Source organism: Anolis sagrei, chromosome 1, assembly GCF_037176765.1.
Source record: "Anolis sagrei isolate rAnoSag1 chromosome 1, rAnoSag1.mat, whole genome shotgun sequence".
NCBI classification, from domain to species: domain Eukaryota; kingdom Metazoa; phylum Chordata; class Lepidosauria; order Squamata; family Dactyloidae; genus Anolis; species Anolis sagrei.
In genome coordinates, this window is record NC_090021.1 from 72,448,684 (window position 1) to 72,471,259 (window position 22,576).

Below are 22,576 nucleotides of genomic sequence, written 5' to 3' on the forward strand. Positions count from 1 at the left end.
TGGCTGCTAGTCTGCTTCCGGCCCCAATTCAAAGAGCTGGTTATTATCTTTAAAGTCCTAGATGATTGAGGTCCAGGCTATATGGCTGACTATATCACCTTGTATGAACCTGCCCAGGCCCTGAGATCTTCAGGAGAAGCCCTTCTCTTGGTCCCACCTCCATCTCAAGCATGGTTGATGGAACGAGAGAGCAGGGCTTCCTTCTCAGTGGCTGCCCCTTGACTCTGGAACTCCCTGCCCAGGGAAGCCAGAATTATCCTCTCCTGCTGTCTAAATATCTAGGAGAGATTTTGAGCATGTACAGTAAAGTAGGAAAAACCTTTTCCTTCCTAGTTCTATTGAGAAATATAGTCAATGGAATCACACAACTGGATTCAACCATAAGAAACACTAGGCAATACCACAGGAGATATGATCAATTGAGATGGAAAGAAGCCATGATGTCGCATCTCAGGCCGCATCTGCACTGTTACGTAATGCAGTTTTATAATGCAAGCTGGATCTATACTGCCATATAATCCATTTCTATGTAGTCAATCTGCATTCTGAGACTGTATTAGATGGTGGTATAGATCTAGTCAATGCAATTTCAAACTCCATTATATGGAAGTATAGATCAAGCCTCAGACAAGAAAGGCCTATGTTTTATTGGGGAGTCACTGTGGTGTCGTGGTTTAAATAATGGAATCTAACTAAAAGAAACCAGGATCGAAATCCCAGCTCCACAATGAAAACCCACTGGATGACCATGGGCAAAACTGATGCTTTTCAGCCAGATAGAAGAACAATGGCAAAGCCCCTGTGGAAAAAAAACTTAATGTTGACATAAATTGGTGTTGGCTTGAAGACACATAGCAACAACAAACAAGCTTTTGGATGTTTCTAGATGTTTAGTGTTACCAATCAAAATACACAGTACAATAATTCTGTTTTCTGCTTTTAAATGCATTTTCTGTGGTTTGAAAAAGAAAAGTAAGAAATCATTACATTACATATAGACAGCAGGTTTACATAAAGACAGGAGTGATATCTACACCTCCAGTAATATTCAATGTAGAAAGCAAAATTATTATTATACAATATTTGGGAACCTCTTTATGTTATTCCTGTGAAAGCATTACTAAATTCAAATAATAAGGTAGCAACATGGTTATTGCCAAAAATATTTTCTCTTTCAGTTAGAGAAAAAGTTGCAGAGAAGTTTTGATCTGCTTCCATCACAGGACTTTGATGGTACATCTACACTATAAAATCAATGCAGTTTGAGACTACTTTAACTGCCAGGGATCACTGCTGTGGAATCTCAGGAGTCGGGAGTTTGGTGGGGCATCAACACTATTTGGCAGAAAAGGCTAATGACCCTGTAAAACTACAATTCTCATAAATCTCATAGCATTGAGCCACGGTAGTGGTGTCAAACTGCATTAATTCTACAATGTAGATGCTTCCTGAGTCTTTCTGTGAAGTATCCATACTGCCTCCTTTTGAAAGTAAAACGAAATTACTGAGTTATTGGCTTGGGTTGTTTCTCTTTGTTTCATTTCATTACTTTGTGAGGAAGTTATCTATAAGATGATCTCCAACACTTGTAATTCATACTGAAAAGAAGCAACTGAAAACATAAAGTACTCTAGATAATAATGGTGAGTGTTCAAATACCGTATTTCTGCTTTCATCCTTGTTGCACATTTCTTGAACTTTTTCCACAATGTCCTCTGTAGATAGATTGGCTGCAATGGAACTACTCCCAAGCAGGGCAAGAATCTGCCCTCTGAATGCATTGTGCAGACTTTTTGCAGCCCCAGCCTCCCTTATGGTACTTTTCAATGCCTCCTCTTTTTCACTGCAGCATTTCTTCATGAGGCTAAGTTCTTCCTGTGAGGCCTCCCAGACTCTTTGAACAGCATTAAGTCTGTCTTGGAAGTTCCTCATCTCCTTCTCCAGACTCTGCTTAGCTTTTGTGCTGATGTTTAAATCCTAAAATAAACCCACAATAATTGGTATCTTGGCACTGCATAGAAGAAATAAAAAAATCTGTTTCACAACACTTGTATCAGTGGTTTTAGGATTTATATTGACAACTCCCCTTTGCTAACTCAAAAAGTGCATCTAGACTCCAGCTTTCCAAACTTGTGTTGTGACGCATTAGTGCATCAGCTGTAGTGCGTAGGTGTGTGTAACACAAATATAATGAGAAACCCCTGAGTCTATGTGAAAGGTTTCATGAAATATGTTGCATCCTAATACATTTCTTTATTACAATTCAGATATGTATCAGTATCTGTTATTAGGAGTTAGTTTAATAACTTCTGGTTTTCTAGTAAAGCTGAGTTACTGTGACACGAAATGAAACATGTATAAAAAGTGTGTCATCATCATGAAATGTTTGGAAAGTTCTGATCTAAACTGTAGAATTAATACAAGTCAACATCACTTTAACTGCCATGGCTCAATGCTATGGGATCCTGGGAGTTGTACAAGGTCTTTAGCCTTCTCAGTAAAAGAGTACTGACTTCTCACTAAACAACAAATCCCTCGATAATATTTATTTATTTATTTATTTATTTATTTATTTATTTATTTATTTACCTTATGTGTATACCGCCTTTCCCAGCCCAGAGGCAACTCAAGGAACTTTAATATTGAAAAGGTTACAATAACTAAGAGGATGTAGGAACCAGTTAGGAATTATTTAGAGAATGTGCTAAGATGTGGAGGAGAAAAATAAAAACTGAGATTAATATTTCAAATGTAACTTCTGTACTATGATGTATAAATTGCATGTATAAGGAGGGGAGGGTGGGAGTGGGAAAACACATTAAACTAACAATAAAAAACTAAACAATAAATCCCAGAAATCCATAGCATTGAGCCATGGAAGTTAAACTACATTAATTCTACAGTGTAGCTGCACCCACAGAAATAATTGCTTATCCAAACAACACCTCAGGATTATTGAGGTGTTTTTTTAACATGGAACAAACCTTAATTTCCAGGTTTATTCCATGTTTAAAAATGACTCCAAAGATCTGGACTTTTCAGTAAGACCCAGGTCTTTGGAGGTGTGGGGCCTTTGTAGACTGTTCCTGGGATTATAATTTGTGATTCCAAAAGCAGTCTCTACAGCAATCCTGCTTCTGTGGGCTCAAGCAACCCATGGAGGAATTGCCCCCTTTTCTGTCCTTAAAATGTTAAAAATAGGTTCCTTACCGAGCCTGGGGGGCTCTCTTTGCTCCATAGCACCTCTAGCAGACACCAGGGAGCTTTCAAAAGGGGAGGGGAAATTCCCAATGAAAGCTCTGTACATGATTTCATCACAATGAAATGTTTCCCCAATTTGTGGGAGGGAAAATTGTGGGAAGAGCCAAAAGTCCCCTTGTTAGGGAAAGCATTCACTGCTTTCCCTCCCGGTTTTCAACAATGAGCAGGGAGGAGGATAGTGGGTGGGGCCAAATCTCTACAGCATGAAAGAATACTGAAAGTAGAGACATTTAACAGTGTGATAGAAGGTAGAGAAACCATCAGTTTTATTAAAAAGACTGAGTAAGACTGAGCTCTTCTCTGCTCTCCTCTGCCACACACTTCCCTGACTAATGTGATGAAGTGAAGGTGCCATGGAGCAAAGGGAGCATCCCAGGCTCAGTAATGAGTCTATTTTAAAAGTTTTAAATGCAAAAAGAGGGATTTAAATTCCAATTCCCTGCACATTTTCTGCAGTGTGGAAGGGCCTTGAAATAAATGAAGCCTTTTTTGTTTTCACCAGGTTAATTCATTCAACTGACCTACTCAATTGAGAATAAAATTGGATTTAGTGTGAATAATCATGCCTTCCTCATTCGGAGCAAGTAAGATAAAAAAAGCTCTTGGGCCACCTTCTTCCTTCACCCTGGCCATGCTTTCCACAGAGGGCACCATGAGTAGGATCCAGACTGCCTCTGCCTTTAAAGGAACAGAACCAATTCTCACCTCTGAATTACCAGAAATAGCAAAAAAACATGAATTTTAAAGAATGACTAAATAATGTTAATTTATTTTATCCTGATACATTATTTGTATAAATATTACTATCTTATCTTTTGGTTTTCCTCATATGCTCCTAAGGCACTTTTACTGATAACATACAAAATACACAACAGAATGAAAACAACCAACAGCAAAGCTAAGGGGGTTAAAACTCATTAACATTAAAATGTTAAACAAAACTGGACCTAAAATTAGCAAATGGGAGTAGCAAAAAGTGTCCTGCACCAAAGAAAAGATATTATTTTGTATTCAAGCTGCAGGAATGATACTGCATGTGTGCTTTCTGTTAGAAAGCCTAAAAGCATCACAAGGGTGAGGTCAGAGAGAGACACAATTTAAAATAACAATAGCTATTATTCCTTTACAACTTTAATCCACTGATTGACACAAGTGAAAAAGACAGAATTATACCTTCAGAACATCTAAGTCCTTTACTGAGTGCATGCAAAATATTGTTTGATGTTTTTGCTGTCTCTGTATTTTTCATTGCATGTCTATTTCTGAATGCGAAATGGGAGGCTAAACCTCAGAGGTTGCATTTATTTTCATAATTATTCCAATGTTAAACACTGTTTCTTTTTTTAAAAAAAACAGAAAACTGTTAAGTACATACTTGGCACGATTCTCATTCTAGTCTAATTGGAGATGTGGCAGCCAGAAAAAAAATTGCCTTTTAAAATGGTAGCACACATCAATTTAATTTAATTTACCCTTTCCTTTTCTTAAAAGATCTTGGTAGGAGAAAACGAGAAAAATATTCTAAAGCCAAGAGTTAAATTATTACTATTATAGAAATTAAGGAAACACTTTCAAATTATCCTAGCCCATGTTCTCTTTCCCTGTCACAGGTGCAGCACAACACTGCTTACCAACTTCATAATAGGTTGACGCTGATCTAATTTTATGTTATTAGGGTTTGAAAAGGTAAATAGAGACACAAGGCATTCACTCAGAAAATGGGCAAATAAATTGAAAAGGCATTTTTATAATTTGAGCTCAGGCTTAGGGACCCCTCCGTGGACCACTAATTGCCTCATTCACTTGTCCACATTATGTGGCCACTCTAGACCCCAGAAGTCAAAGGCCAGCCTAAATGAGGTTGTGATGTTTCCTACGTAAATGAGCCCAGGCTTATTGGTATGTGCTGAGTAGAGGAACCAAGGGTGCATCTACATGGTAGAATTAATTCATTTTGACACCACTTTAACTGCTATGGCTCAATACAATGGAATCCTGGGATTTATAGTCTGAGGGGGCACCAGCACTATTTGGAAGATAATATGGAATACCTTGTAAAATTACAAGGTTCATGATTCTGTTGAGATGGGCCATGGGAGTTAAAGTGAGTTAAAGAAGAGACTACAAGCACCATCCAGTCCAGCCTCCTGCTATGCAAAAATATACAAAGGATGTCCAAGACTGGCAGCCCAACCCCTGCTGATGTCTGAGCATAGCAACACCAACCCAACAGTTTAGTGCTTGAGTCAGCTGTTCTTTTTATAGCCCATTCATGGGGCATTGGATGCTCTCAAATAGAATGCTGGCAAAACCTGGTTTATTGCAAATGATATGCTTGTGAATGCACACACCTTCTTTGCTTATATGTATTTTATTCTATATGTATTGTTGATTCACTGTTGATATTAATGTATGATATTTTAGATTTTATTGTTAGAATTGAATTCTTGCTGTCAGCCAGTCTGATTCCCTCTATGGAGGTATAGAAGATCAGAATACAAAAGTTTTAAATAAATAACAAATAAATAAATAAATAAATAACAAAGAAAAAGAAGAAATTAGACTTTATTTTTCAATGTGAATAAATTGCACTGTGGTTTTTCACAATTCCTTAAAGGGAAAATTAGAGAATGTGTGAAGAAGAAAGATTATGAAATTTATTTATTTATGACATTTCTATCCCGTCTTTCTCAACCCCGGAGGGGACTTAAGGTGGCCCGGGAATAAAATATTCTGGTATCTTTGAGGGTTTAAAATCAAGTAAGGGGTTTTAGCAAAGTCATTATAATTTGCTAGAGATGTCAGAAAATAAAATTGATAGTTTGTTGTTGTTCATTTGTTCAGTCGCTTCCAACTCTTTGTGACCTCATGGACCATCCCATGCCAGAGCTTCCTGTCGGCCGTCACCTCCCCCAGCTCCTTCAGAGTCAAGCCAGTCACTTCAAGGATGCCATCCATCCATCTTGCCCTTGGTCGGCCCCTCTTCCTTTTTGCTTCCATTTCCCCAGCATCATTGTCTAAAAGTAATAGTAATGATTATGATATTTTCACCTTGAACACATCTCTTTTAGAGTTTTTGAGTTTTTGTGGATGTTTTGAAGCTGAAGGAAGCAGAAAGTATCCTAATATGGGAGATATAGATATGTTATGCAAAGAAGGATTAACTCTCTACATTATATCTGTTTGTAAAAAAGAAAAGAAACAAGGTAAAAAGCATTACTGATAGGATCAAGAAAGAGGAGGACAGGCAAGGATGGATTACAAAGGAGCCTATCAGCCTGGCTTCATTAAAACATGTACTAATGTAACATTCCAAAGTCCTTCAAAGAAACAGCCAGATTCTCTCTTAACTACTGAATAACTAAACTGCTTAACCTGGGGGTAAAAAAAAAAGGCAGCTGGGTGAGGAATGAACTGAGAGGTGGCAGACCCAGGGAAGAGACAGCTTGGGAAATGTCTTTTTTTATTTAGCATGAGCTGTTACTCCTCACTATGTGATGAGGTAGAATACAGTCCACACCAGACACTCAAGGCTTTAGGCAATTGGTCCCTTTCAGTCCCCATTATAATATACCATAGAATCAACTGCATTATATGGTCAGTGTAGATTCATATAATCCAGTTCAGGCATCCTCAAACTCCAGCCCTCCAGCTCTTTGGGTCTCTAACTCCCAGAAGCCCTAGTCAGCTTGTTCAATGGTCAATAATTCTGAGAGCTGGAGGTCTAAACAACTGGAGGGCCAGAGTTTGAGGATGTCTGGTCCAGTTCAATACTGTTAAACTGCATTGTATGAGTGTACATTTACAATGGCAGTGTAGATGGGGCATTAAATGTGCTCATGTAAAGTGACTGTTTCTCCCAGTGGTCCCATATGGTACAGGAGTAACTCTTCTATCATTGAAGATATTTGTTTGTTTAACTTGAATTTCTACCATTAAATACTCAGGGTTTTATCCAAACTCCTTAAAAGTCCTCTTTATATTTTTGAAATTTGGCTGCTTTATGATATTGCCTCCATCTCCACCCCTCTGCGATATTCCTCTGAATCCATTCTTGCTAGGCATCCGCCCATGTTTGAATTCAATTGACTGCATGCAGCACTCCTTTTGTTTTAAAACAATAATACTAATACTTGTCGAAGGCTTTCATGGCCAGAATCACTGGGTTGCTGTGAGTTTTCTGGGCTATACAGCTATGTTCCAGAAGAATTCTCTGCTGACGTTTCAGGCACATCCATGGCAGGCATCCTCAGAGGTTGTGAGGTCTGTTGGAAAGTAGGCAAGTGAGGTTTATATATCTGTGGAAAACTGCAACATTAACACTTGCCTCGAGCAGACAAGAGTTCTTTCTCCCACCCTGGACATTTCACAGATATATAAACAACAGACCTCACTACCTCTGTGGATGCTTGCCATAGATGTGGGTGAAACATCAGGAGAAAATGCTTCTGGAACATGGCCTTACAGCCCAGAAAACTCACAGAAACCCAATACTAATATTAACGATAACAACAACACAAACCTCCATCAACTCTAGATTGGGAAAATAAGCACAACAAACCGATGTTGATTAGAATATTTCTATGTGTGTATATTGTCATATGAACATATTACTCCTCCTTAAGAAAAAAAACATATCCTCCATACAAGCATATGATATGAAACAGAGAATATGCCTTGTTGTATGTACAAGATACAGCAAACAGTCATATTCACTGCATATTGGGTACACATACAGGGGATATTATTTCCCTATATGTAGGACATATTTATAGAATAAAACTTAGTGGAAAATGCCATGAGGATATTAGTTGGGATTCAGGTTTATTTGAAATGCCTAAAGAAAAGCAGTATGATTACAAGCAGTCAGCATGGTTTTAATGAGAGCACAACAAGCATTCCAGATTGTTAGCTTCCTTCTGTGAAAGGGCATAATATCCCGTTCTTGGCACCATCATTCAAAGCATTCACCAAAGGAGAAGAATTCAAAGGAAAACACCGGTGATAAAAGTTTGGAAGAAACATTATATGAAGAAAGTCTGGAGGAGTTTAATATCTCTTTTAAAGAAAACCCAAGTTTTTTTTTAAACAGTTTTGCAGGCAATAAAACAATTTATCAGACCTGCTGGGAGAATGGAAGAAAGAAGAGTTGACAAGAAAGAAAATTAGGCCAAACAATTAGGAAATATTTCCTAAAGAAACAATATAAGGAAGTTAAAGTAAAGTCGTGGCCTCATATAGTTTGCTGGCTTTCATAGAAAAGAGAAGCAAAGATCCCAAATAGAAGAGAATGTAGTCCCCATCCACTAAAGATCCTTAGCATTGAGTTTTTAAAAAATCATTGCACTTGCATAGAGATGTTACTCTGGGTTCTTCTAATTGCCGAATATCATTACATATTAGCTAACAGGCTAAGACCATTGTTCAGTCACTCACTATGATCAGATTACAAAGCCTTTTGCTATTAAAATTGCCTATATTTGGTCCTGACTAGGATGACACAACAGACATAGAGCCAAGTTGGTCCAGAAGCTGTTTTCTTTTCTTTTTATGAATAGTTTCCAGTCTGAATGGCTTGGTAATGTGGACAAAGTTTTTGTTGATGCTCTCAGGAAAGGATGAGTAAGGAGCTTTTAACAGGGTAGAAAAGTGCTGCACTTTGATGCTGATGTGCTTTTAAAAATGCTTTTAATTCAATTGTGTTTTAATAACAAAATGTATTTAATTCTCTTTTAATTGTGTTTCCTTGCGGCTGTTTTAAAATCAGTTGTGTGCCACCCAGTGCCTATGTTTTGGGATAAGAATGGGTGTTAAATAAACGTATAAATAAACATAACCTTCTGTGCATGTGATTCTTAGCCATCTCGTCTGATGTGAACAGTAAAATGTGGCTGGTTGGCTTGTACTATCCTCAGAATTGCAAGTCCAATACTTGTAATCAGATTACAAGTATTGGACTGTATGTCATTTAGTTTAAATAGGATTATGCCAGACTTTGGATTCATCTAGCCGAGGTGGTATGCAAAATTCCTGTCGAAGCCTGGAAGAATTTACTTCTTGGATACCTGAGCCAACATGATGACTCAGAGTGCTTTGGTCCAAAAAGTAACTCTTCCAAACTCTGGCCTTTATCAATGTAAATGTAATATAATTTCACTGTCAAAAATAATTATCAAGAAGGGGCAAAATCTGGCCCCAATGGACGTATTCCCCAGCCATTCCCCAACTCCCAGAAGCAGTAATTCACTCACAAGAATAGATTTTCCAAAAAGAGAAAATGAAGGTTACTTTGCTAGGTCATTGTGGTAGTAATGATGTATAGTTCCTTCAAGTATTCGAGGATGTGGTGATGTAACCCCTGCCCCAATAGTTGTCCTCCCCTGAACGATTCCAATGATTAATTTACAGTTAATGCTTTCAGAAGAAATATACATACAACTTTATATTCTGAAATGTTCCTCGAATGTTTCCAATAAGATTCTTATGATAGATGTACTTTTAAAAAAGCACTAACCCATTTAATAACCTATTTTAAAAGCACTCTTTTCAAATCTATTAGATGCAATCAGAATGTAATTTAAACCAGATCAGCTGGGTGGTTCAAGAACATTTCTGTTTATTCACTCTCTTTTCATATCAGGTTTGAACTCCTGTTCCTGCAATTATTCGTCTTCTTTAAAAAAAAATGAGAATCACTACAGTCCTACATGTGTTTTGGTTTGGGATGGACAAAAACATTTCCTTATGTTACCGCCATTATGTAGAATGCACTTTGAAAGGCCCCTGAATTAAAATACACTGAGTACATTTCTGCTTTGTAACTGAAATCAAACAGATAATTATGTATCCAAAAAAAAAATCAAATTATGTATCCTGAGTCCCAGCTGAGGTAGTATAAAACGCATACAGTCCTACAAATATGGAGCCTGTAGACAGGAAAGTGCTGTTTTTTAATGAAAGTTATAGATGAGAAAATAATGTATATTTTAGGTTATTTTGTGATAACAGTCATTGCTTGATCTGTAGAAGAAGCAAGTAACTTTTCAATTTTAAATGTTAAATTTCAACTCAAATGCAAATTGCTCATTTTAGCATTTGATGGAAACTTTGGAGAAATCACCAACTCATCTTCATATGATTTCAATGTGATTGCCGTGGGTATTTCTGTTATTAGTTACATTTATATCCCCTTCTTCCGATGGGCTCAAACTGGTTCTCTTCTACCCCATTTTATCCCCATTTTATGTGAAGCAGAGAAAATCCTTTTCCCAACAGGTCAGAGAGTAACTCTAGGAAAATGGTGCAGAATTTGATGAAAAGGTCATCATCATTTATATTCTGCCACCATCTCCCAGAAGGGACTTGGGGCGGCTTACAAGGCACTACAAGTGTAGTATATAACATAAACAGTACATGAGTACAAAACAATATCACATAAAAGTTATAAAAATGACCAGTACTAAGACATCATTTCTTTAAAAAAAGCACACAGCTTAAAACGTAGGCCACCTGCAGTTAAAGCTAGCTGCCTTCAAATCACAACCGAAGTGCTAAAGTGTGAACCTCACATGGGACCACCTCAGCTTAAAAATCCATGTTTTTAGGCTGGATCAGAAGGATTCAAGGGTGGTGGTCCGCGAGAAGGCCTTACTGGTGCATTATTTAAACTGCTATGTTTATTCATATCATGGTCTGATCACTACACTCAATATATCCCATATGCATGGGGGTATTGGGATAACAATACAAAAGGTTTGCTAGGGTAGACTCTCTTTCACTCAGACTCAGCCCACCCCCCCGAACCAAACTCAGAACCCCCCCCCCCGAAACAACCCCCCCCCCCCAAAAAAAACAAAATCCTGGCTACGGGCCTGTAGCCCACAATCCCATAGCTAATTTCATAATTCAGCAGAGATTTGGACTCCACTCTCCCTGTTCCAAGATCAGCACATTAAACATTATATTCGCTTGCTTAGTTGTAATGTAAAAAAATGGTATGAAGTTTGAAGCATAGTGGGTGACAAAAATGCAACAATTAATGTATCTAATTTGAATTGCTAGAATGAACTTTTGGTCAATTTGCATAATTAGAATATGCAAATTAGGCACCTGAAGAAGTTCTGATTACTGTTCTCCACTTTCTTTGACTAGTTAAATCATAAGAAAATGTTCTGCAATATATTTTTGAAGATTTCCACACACCACTAACCAAGTAGATTGAACTGTGTGTATAGGCAAAGTAAGACCTACTTCCACATGACAGGCATATTGAATGGACATACATCACTTAGCTTTTCCACATCCTGAGAGCAAGCTGCTGATTTCTTCTGCTCTCTGCTCAGTTCTGAGACAAGCCGTGTGATGGTTTCTCTATTAGCTTTTGATTCCACCTCATGAACATTGATGGTTTCCTTAAGTGTAGCAATTTGTCCTTTCAGCACTGCATTTTCTTTACACATGTCACCCACCTGAAAGCAGGGTAAATAGTTAAAATGGGTTCCAATATATCAATATATCTTTCTGTGTATGTTTAAATGTAATCACTTATCAAATTATAATTATTTCTTTGTAATTTTTTAAAAAACACAAGACAACTCCAATTTGACTCTTTCAAATGTCACTGCAGGAAAGTTAGGCATGAATTAAATAACAATTTAGCATTAAAAATCTATCTCATTTATTCTAGAGCAATCTCACTAACATTATGGTGACAATACAAGAACAAAATAGGATTATATTGGAACAATTAGGGGTAACTGTAACTGCCTATTGCACCAGAGATGTCTAAACCTCTTTCTTTTGCCAATATGTTTAGACATCAATGGCAAAAAAAAAAAAGCAGAATTTTGCTGTTTAATACAGGGGTGGAACATGCCAGTTATTCTCCTTCTTGGCCTTTGGGATTCAAACTGACTATTGCTGGTTAACCTTTAATGGAAATGGCTAAAGAAACTGGATCTTGGCCTGGGATACAGCAGCAAGTTCCTTTAGTACTCTGGGATTCAGTCACGTTTAAGTTAGATAAGTCATTCCTAAATAATTACCAATCAAATTTGATTTGTTATTCAGGTATTTTGTCAAGCATGGAAGCACCCAATTCATTTTTGAAAGAAAACTGAAGGAAGATGGGTATAGAGTAGATAGATCTACCTATTTGTTGTATCTGCAAACATTCGCCATCCTTAATGAACTCCGACCCTACTGTCTGCTGGGTCATTCTCTTCCATCCAATATGTCTGAAAGAAACACTTTTTTGTCGCTCCTGACCTGCTGAGCCAGTCTCAGCTCATTTACCGCTTTGGCTTTTATACTATTCCTGCAAGCTTGGCCTACACTTCTCATCTTTGGTGATCCATCCTTCGTTCCTTCTGTTGTTTATACATACTGTATTATCTTTGTACTTCTTCCTTGAGTTTGCTTTACAACTACATTGGCTTTTTCAGATGTTTTCAAGCCTTCTACTTCCATGTAATTGTGACTGCGTGTTTTGCCAGTCTCTCTTCAAGAATTACCATCCTTCCTGGGTGTCATCTTCCTTTAGAATATCAGGCCATGGGATTTTAAGAAGTTCACCTATAAATTTCTTAAAATCAGCATTTCTGAAATCCAAGGTCCATGTTTGATTATACAGTTGCCTTCCTCTACACTCTCAGAGTTAAGAGAACTACGCCCTCAAACCATTTACCACTTTCCTACATGAAAACTCTATCAGATTTTAAACCCTTTCATCACCAACCTAGCTTCTTACTTCACTCCTTCTACTGCCAGATTTTAAATCCCCTTTGGCAGGAAGGCAGTTTAAAATCTGACAGCAGAAGGGTGAAGTGGAGAGGTGAATCACTGAGGAAAAGGTTTAAGCAAAATTATAGTAATGAGGAGATGGCTTCTCTCCTGCTGATTAAATTGAAATGTCTGTTTATATAAGGAAGTTTTTACAACAAACTTCCTTATATTACAGTAAAAAAGGGTTCATGTCTAGCCTCTTGATACATTCATAAGAACACCCTTTCTTTTCTTTTATCTCCCATGTCTTCATCACACTTGTAGGCACACAGAAACAGGGAACTCCATAAGATCTCAGGGAAGCAACAGAATGATATGGGAGAAGGCAATCTCTTAACGTATCTTGGATTCAAGTGATTTCATTTATTAAAAAGTCATTAGCAATACTTTGAATTAAACACAGAAACAAAATGGAAACTAGTGCAGAAATCACAGGGCTGGTATGATGTCAACCTGCAAAATAGTGTTCATCAACATCGTTGTAGCAGAATTCCCAACCAATTACTTTCTGGAGATTTTAAAAGTAATCAAAATGAACCCACTCTGCGGGAATTCAACATGATGTAATTAATGTATGTTTCATCATAGCCAGGTCTGACTGTCAAAAATAGGCATAAGAGGAATACAGTGAGTCCTTGGTATCCACTGTAATTTAGTTCTAGGACACCCCTTGGACATAAAAATCCATGACATTAAAGAAATGTAATTCTGTCAGATCTCAGTCCAGGGGAAGATATACAAGGGTTGAATGAAAAGTAAAGCCTCCACTTTCGTTACTTGGGTTTGGATGGGAACATTTTAATAAATCAAACTCAGAAATAATCCTTAGAATGTGCTTTTTAACTACCACTATTCACTTTTCCACATAATCACCAGACAATTGGATACATTTCTGCCAACGATAAACAAGTTTTCTGAAGCCGTCATGAAAGAAGTTGACACTCTGTTTCTGCAACCAGCGTCTCACAGTTCTCTCAACGTCTTCATCAGAAGCATAATGATGTCCCCGCAGATCTTCTTTCATTATTGGGAGCAGAAATGCCGATTAGGCTTGAAATTTCTCTCTAAGTGATACGACGATCGCTCTGAATCAATCTGTCAACATTTTGCTTGTGAAACTCGGTCGTTGCTGTTACAGGATGTCCAACTCTTTGTCACGCAAGTCAGATGTTCCCACCTCAACATTTTAAACTTACTCACCCAGCGATGCATAGTACTCACATCAACATAATCACCATAAATAGCTTGCATTCTCTGATTGATCTCCTTTGGGGTGACACCTTCTGCTGTCAAGAATTCAATGACTGCACGTTGCTTAAGTCACATTGACCGACCGTCTGTGCAGGGTTCCATATGTCGCACTTTAACAACACGACTGTTCAATGGTAAGGCTTCCTGCCAAAATGGAACTGTAGAGGGGAATCTAATGAACAAGCCAGTACTTGCCGCATACCAGTACTGCTGTCTGTTGAAGAGTTACGAAGGTGGAGGCATTATTTTTCGTTCAACCTTCATATGTAGGAAGAGATGCTATTTCAATCATTGATGTTCCATGTCATTTAAAGCACTAAATGATGTCACCAGTACCTTAATTTCTGACTGTAGGTCGGTATGGACCCATTTCTACAGGAGTAGCACCCAAAGTTTAATTATCCAGTTCTAGGTTCTTTGGCATGACTCTATGGTATTCTTGAGCTGGAAGTACTTCATTTTAAAAGGGTACACTGTTATCTGCAGTTTTGTATACAGGCAGTCCCTGAATTGCAAAAATTCAACTTACAAATACAACAACAACAAAACTTTATTTATATACCACTCTATCTCCCCAAGGGGACTCAGAGTGGTTTCCAAGTAACATAATCAATACATACAAAGAAAACAGCATTAACATAAAATTAACAAGACAATATAAGTATTAAAAACCACAATAGCACATATATTTAAAATAATTCTGCCTATTCAAGGCAGTTTAAAAGGCCAGGCTGGGCAATTTTAGAGGGCCCGGGAAATTAGGCAGAGTCTATGGCTGTACATTTCTAGGGCCTAATAGAAGAAAGTGACCTGGGTAATTGGTAGAAAAAGATATGGCCAATTTCAACAGTATCTGGGGCAGAGCTAGAACTAGTCGTTCTCAAAGGTTTGTTTAAGCCATCAGGTCTTCAGGCTCTTACAAAAGGAGGGGAGGGATGGGGCCTGTCTTCTTTCTCCAGGAAGGGCGCTCCGGAGGCAGGGGGCCACCACCGAGAAGGCCCTCTCTCTCGTCCCCACCCACCGTGCTTGTGATGGTGATGGGAGCGAAAGAAGGGCCTCCCCTGAAGATCTTAACGTTTGTGCCGGTTCATAGAAGGAGATGCGATCGCAAAGATAGGTGGGACCCAAACCCCATAGTTACAAATGAGGATGAGACAACAGGAAGTGAGAGAAATCTACCCCTCAGAAGGGAAATTCACTCCTGGAAGAGTTATCATGGGGGAAAGGGGTCTCCACTGAAGCTTTCTCACCAATCCTTCTTTCCACAACAAGCCAAATTTTTCCAAAATCCAATTATCACAGGGACAGAAAATGAGGTGAAATCTTCTGAACAGGGGCACAGAAAGCAAAGGAAACAGTAAACTTTCCCTATGCTATCCAAAAATAGATAGATAGATAGATAGATAGATAGATAGATAGATAGATAGATATCTGGAGTTACACTTTTTAAAGTGCACCTGGTCTCCATCATTACCTGCAAAACTAAAGGTAAATAACTGACGTTTTCTTGTAGTCTGCTGGAAAACATGATATAACAGAAAGGATGGGGAAGTGTTAATCAGTTGAGTAAAGCAAGTGGAGACAGTGCCTTTTACAAGTTAACTAATTAGCATGTCATGATGAATGGCTTCAGTTTTTAGAGATAACTCAGATCAAAGAGTCATGAGTTCCTTTCTTGGTATTCAGCAAACTTTAAAACATTCTGCAAACAGAAGATGAAGTGTTTTCTCATTTGGTACAGAGTGCTAAAAGGAGATGAAACACAATTTTTTGTCACAGCCATGTTACACAACATAAAAAGAATTATAAGACTTCGCAAACCCTTTTAGGCATGCATGCTGTTTTTATGTCCTTTTCCCAAGTCATGCCTCTACGGCACTATTATTCTGCATCAGCCAGCTTGCTACATACAATATTGCAGGGAACATGATGAGACTTTCTTTATGAGAACTAAAACCTTCCGTTATTCATGCAGAATGATATTTGCACCAACTTTTGTATGCACAGTAGCTTTTCATAAATGTTGAGGTACAGCATGAAATCTATGATTCATCAGTAACCAGGCCCTTTCCTGCTTTTCTTAGGTTTACTTCTATATGTTTTGCTGGTCAAACAGCCTTTAACATATTTATAAATACATCAAAACTTCCCAAAACCCATTTAACCCCAAAATCATAATCAGACATGGTTTTATAGATAGAAATCTATAGCTACATGGAACAATACTTGACTGTAAACCTAAAATATCTGAATATTGCCTTTGGTGCAAAACACAGATGTAGATGCATAGATGTCTGGCTTAAAGTCCCTGTTCACAATTAGACACAATGTATTCCTTTTTCCTTCTTTTTTCTTAAGATAAAAGATCAAACAAAGTTGCAAGCAAAGAGAATTAGACCTTTAAATTCCCACACTTTATTCACATTTTTGTTACTCTGTTGGATGGATGGGTAAGTAGTATATGTTTATATTTTATCTAAAATATTAAAAAGTCAATAATTGCTCAAGGGTTCTTAAAAGTTTACCTAACCACAGCCACTTGCACACATTCTCATGTTCTGAACAGAAGGTGTAAAATCCCCATCTTTTATCATGTTATCAGCTTTTAAGTTTGGTAAGTAGCAATGGTCCTAAACACCCAAAAGCAGTGGTTCTCAACTTGTGAGTCCCCAGGTGTTTTGACCTACAACTCCCAGAAATCCCAGCCAGTTTACCAGCTGTTAGGATTACTGGAAGTTGAAGGCCAAAACACCTGGGGATCCACAGGTTGAGAACCACTGCTCTAAAGGCAGCAGATCTTGTCTGATCTTGAAGACTGGTTAGTACTTGAACGGGAGACTCCTAACAAAGACCAGGTGCTGTAGACTATATTTCAGAGGAAGGAAATTGAAAATCACCTCTGAATATTTCTTACCTATAAAATCCATGGGGCCAACATAAGTGAACATGCAACTTATCTCACATAAGTAAAAATGAGAGAAAGGAAAAAGCAGGAACTCTCTGGGTCTCACTTCTATTGTTTAATCCTTAAACTACAAGTGGGAAATACTTTGCTCTCCAGATGTTTTGAACTACAGCTCCCTAATTTTTTTAAAATAATTTTATTAAGTTTTCAAATATATAAAGATAAGATAAAATCACATGTCTAGTTTATAAGTCATAAATCGGAAAAAGAGTAATGAGAAGAAAGAAAAAAATTGAAGAAGAAATAAAAATAGACAATAAAAGGAAGACAAGAACATAGAACAAAAACCAAACTTTCTCTCTCTCTCTCTCTCTCTCTCTATATATATATATATATATATACACACACACACACACACACAAGGATATATACACATACATGCATATATATACATGTCTACAGCTCCCTAATTTTTAATTGATTGTGAAGAATCAAGCTTTTGGCAGGTCACAGAAGCATACAGTTGGAATGGGTGACATCTAAAATAACCCTGAGCTATTGCAGGAATCCAAATCAGCGCTAGCAAATAACCAACAAAATTCCATTTTAAAAAATCAACAAAAAATTTTTTAATTCTGATTTCTTAGATATCAGGCAGCAGGCATTCCTCACTGTTTTGGTGTCATTTGGAAATGTAATTATGTATTTTATTTCTTCATCCAAATCATTTACTAAAATGATGAAAAAGACTAGAGACCCAGAATAAAATTCAACAGAACCCACATTTATCATTTCCTTTCAGGTTGACAAAGAGTATTCTTTGTATTCAGTACACTGACCAGTCATAAATTTATGTTAAGAGTAGCATAGTCTAGACCACATTTAAGACCTCATTTTCACTGCCCTATAATGCGGTCAAGAGGGCTAAGGCAGTTTAATCTGGAATAAATCTGGTTAAAAAAAAACATCTTTCGAGATATAGGGTTCCTGGAGATTGCATTCTTTGGATCCCAGGGGGCAGTCCCCACAGCTATTCTGCATCTGTGGGCTCAGGCAGCTGGGAGAGGAGGGATGTCAATGCCATCCCCCCACTCCCTGCTTCCCTTTCACCTTAAAACTTACCTTAAATGCCTCAAGTGGCACAAGGCTTCTGCAGCGCTCTTGGCCCAAAGGGATGTGCCTGGAGCTTGAGGAAATTCTTCTCCAGAGCCCCTGGCATCATTTTGATGCAACAGGAGCTTAGTGGAAGCCTTGTGTCTCTTGAGGCATTTAAAGTAGATTTTGTGGTGAAACAGGGAGTAGGTGGGCAGTTGCCATATCCTTTGTGCCGATTCCAAATTATTGGGGGGGGGGGGCAAATCACCCACAGAGACCTGCTTGGTGTGGTTTCTAAATGCGATGAAATCACCATTTACAAGCGCTGATTTCACTCACATTTGGACTAGTGTGGAAGGGCCCTGACTAGCTAATACACAACTATATAATGGGCACACTTGATGAACATAGGCCTCATCTATATTGCCATATACTGCAGTTTCAGAATGCAATTTAACTGCATTGAACTGCATTATATGGCAGGACAGACTCATATAATCCCGTTCTGAAACTACATATATTTAAAAATATGGTGATTCTGGCATGACTTTTTTATATAAAAAACACCACTCTGGTTCTTAATCACAGCATTCCTTTTATCGTGCTCACACAATGAATGTTTAAAGATCTGTTCTGGATGCTCTTCTGCATTGATGTAAAGTTGACCTTTCATTGTTGTCCAAGTCCTCTTTGTCCCCTTTTGAAGATGAGTACAGAATTTGCCCACCTCCTGTTAATAGAACCACATTTGTTCTCCAAGAATTCACAAATATTATAAACTGAAGGCCCTTCCACACAGCCCAATATCCCAAAATATCAAGGCAGAAAATCCCACAATATCTGTTTTGAACTGGGTTATCTGAGTCCACGCTCAGATAATGTGAGATTTTCTGCCTTGATATTCTGGGATATAAGGCTGTGTGGAAAGGCCCAGAGACTACATGATTACAATTTCATGTTCCTCAATGAAGTCCAAAACATTTGGGGAACCACATGTTCCATTCTCTTCTGTATTGCTTGATTACCATTAAGACATTAAGCTAATCATATAGGCAATTGGTAATCAGCTGCAGTGAGCTAAAGACTAACACATTCTACTTCTTGTTGAATAAAACCAAAGCTGATCCTGTCTGAAGTTAGATAATGTTGGTTAGAATAGACCACAGTTCCCTCAGCTTTGGCTTATCACAGTAAACAGTAATCTAAACTGAGAATTGGAAGCAAAGAGGAATTAACGTTTGTATAAGTGATCATCAGGAAAAAAGACACTTAGTCCCTGTAATTATTCCTCTTCCATCTTTCCAAGGATATGCCTACTTTTTTCTTCCTCCTTACCTTTTTGTGGTCACTTCCCCCACTCTTCAAGAAGTCAGTCAGCTTTTTGTTCCATTTGTCTAGGAATGGAGCACCCATGGAGTGCCAGTACCAGCCATTTTTCTTAGCTTAACTGGCTCACCACTACCACACACACACACAAATGAGAAGCAGCCCTTAAGGGCTCTTGTATCAAGTATAGGTCAACTTCTTTTGTCCATCTCCTTTCCCGTGTCAAGATAAGATTTCCTGAAAGTTTGCATTTTATCTGACAAAAGCATTCTGTTTTTATCATAAGCTCACATTTCATTACTTCTATTACAAAGGAAAGTGTTCACTCTCTTCTTCTTTCCTTTTCACTGAAAGAAGAAGAAAGAACAGAATATGGTATTGAACTCATCAGTTCTCACTCATAAGCAGGAGCCCCCGGTGGCGCAGTGAGTTAAAGCACTGTGCCGGCAGGACTGAAGACCGACAGGTCGCAGGTTCGAATCCGGGGAGAGGCGGATGAGCTCCCTCTATTAACTCCAGCTCCTCATGCAGGGACATGAGAGAAGCCTCCCACAAGGATGACAAAACATCAAAAATCATCCAGGCATCCCCTGGGCAATGTCCTTGAAGACGGCCAATTCTCTCACAACAGGAGCGGTTGCTCCTGACACGACAAAAACAAACAAACTCATAAGCAGCATGATTTAGATGACTGCACTGAGTTTGTGTCTATGAAAGGGAAATGCTCTTGGTTTCCCAATATGGATCAAAAGAAAGGCAACTGCTTTCCTCTGTATTCCATTTCCTCTTTTTCAGAACTAGGGAAGTTGCTGCAAACTGTGTGTTCCCACCCCAGAAAAGAGTCAGTTTGGTTTGAACATTGCAGCATGAATGCAGAGGTTTGAATCCTCTCTTGGCCAAGTCACACACTCATAGCACAGAAAACTTTGTGACAGATCTACCTGAGGATTGCTGTAATTTTAAAATGACCTGAAAGCACACAACAATAACCCCAGCACACATAAATTATTGTAAATTAGTGATTTCAGAATTTCTCCTCCTTACAAACTTGTTTTCTTCAGAGTGGTGTACGTCATATAATTTAACCAGACTTTACAAACACCCATTGATGCATCTACTACACTGTAGAATGAATGCAGTTTTTGATATGGCACCATGTCACTAACTGACATGGCGCCATGCTATGGAATCCTGGGGTTTGTAGTTTGGTGAGGTACCAGCACTCTTTGGCAGAGAAGGCTAAAGACCTTGTAAAACTAAAACTGCCACAATGCCATAGCACTTAACCATGGCAGTTAAAGTGGTCTCAGATTATATTCATTTTACAGTGTAGATACTGTACAACCTATGTCATATATGTTAAAAGCTGAATCTCAGTGTTTGGTATATGTATGCAAGTGATTGGTCCTCATGTTATATTGTTTTATTAAATCAAATACCTTCACAAGCAGAAGTTCCTGTGGTTCTTCTTCTCCTCTTATGCCCATATCAAAGAGATTACAAAGATGTGCAGTGAATTCATGATGTTCCCTGCTGGTCTTACAGGCTAAGATCTTGATCTCTTCAGACTCATTTAAACATTTTCTAATAAGATGCAAAACCAAATATGCATAATTAGTAAAACAGATGTATAACGAAAAAGTTGTTTACATCAATATTCACAGCTATCCAGAGATCAAACTATTTTTTCTTTCTGTGCAATATGTTTGCAAGATAATTTATTTGGTATTGTGCACTGACTAGATCGTCATTATCAGAACAATTCTATCTCTGCACACAGCCCACATAAGCTTAACAAGTATGTGCAGGGTTCAAGCTGAGTACATTTTATTTCACCCATGAAGACAAAAGGAGAACCTAGATCTTATTATGGTTCAGCTCCAGTTTAATGGCCCTTATTAAGACCAGGACAGTATCTAGGCACTAGTCCAGCAGCTGCACAATCTTGACTGACTCCAATCACAAGGAGAAACAAAAACAACTCAAATCCAAATGACTATGACCTGCCCTGTCCATCTTTGTTTTTTGGAGGGAAAAACACATGTTTATATGATGGCTTTACCTGATTTCAGCTTCTAGTTCACTGATTCTCCCCTTCAGTTCCAAATTCTCCTGGTGAATGGCCTGTGCTTTCTCGTCCGCTTGTTTTTTCAAAATGGCAAATGCACCAGATTCCTTCTCAATCTCTTGAAGTCTACTTTGAACAGAGATGAGTAGAGAAGATTGCCTTGCATCATTCTCCTTGTAGCTTCCAATTTCAGCCTTCATTTCTTCAATATATACTTCTTTAGATATTAATTTGGATTTGAGATTTAAAAGCTGTAAACAGGGAATGATCAGGAAATAGATGGGTCCTATGGGACATCTAGAAAATATTCCATGTATATTTTTGTTTTATTTGAATATTTATAAGCAAATAAAGTATTTTACACGGGTTACAAAGTGTTATATATCAAAAGAATTCTGATCATGAAAGGTTTGTTGAATGATGAAAATTCACTGAAATGTTGAAGGAACTTCTCCAGAGACTTAAATGATTTATTGGAGGATCATTCAGAATATCCCTGAAAGGAAATAATGTTTCTAAAAAGGTTCCTCTTGGTTCTGTATCCCTCATCACTCTCAGCAAATCTGTAAATTTATTTTCTGTGAATGCTGCTCCTTCACTCTTTATTTCCATCTTATAATCTCTAAAGGTTTTTTATTGTTTTATAGTTGAGGGCTATTTCTAATTATGTCATTAGAAATATAATTCACCATTTTTTTTCTGTGAGAGGTCTTTGTTGGTATTTTCATTTCAAGACCAGATGAAAAAAATGTTGTCACCACAGAACACATGCTTTTCCAGGGAAAAGCTCTACTAGGATCCTCACTAAAGCTTCATTAAATAATGGACACCGCTGTGGGCACTATTGTATTAGATGGGCCAATGATTTGAACCAGCCCATCCATGGG

At 38.0% G+C, this 22,576-nt stretch overlaps 1 protein-coding gene across 1 annotated transcript in view; it reads right to left on the bottom strand.

Annotated features, from left to right (window-relative positions):
- CCDC170 (coiled-coil domain containing 170) overlaps positions 1–22,576 on the bottom strand; it is a 77,115-nt gene that overhangs the window by 24,137 nt on the left and 30,402 nt on the right. Inside the window, exons 3-6 of the mRNA XM_060753571.2 lie at positions 21,684–21,940; positions 21,061–21,205; positions 11,544–11,729; positions 1,660–1,977 (exon numbers count right to left, since the gene is read on the bottom strand). Coding sequence (XP_060609554.2) covers positions 1,660–1,977; positions 11,544–11,729; positions 21,061–21,205; positions 21,684–21,940 — 906 coding nt within the window. The remainder of the gene's footprint in view (positions 1–1,659; positions 1,978–11,543; positions 11,730–21,060; positions 21,206–21,683; positions 21,941–22,576) is intronic.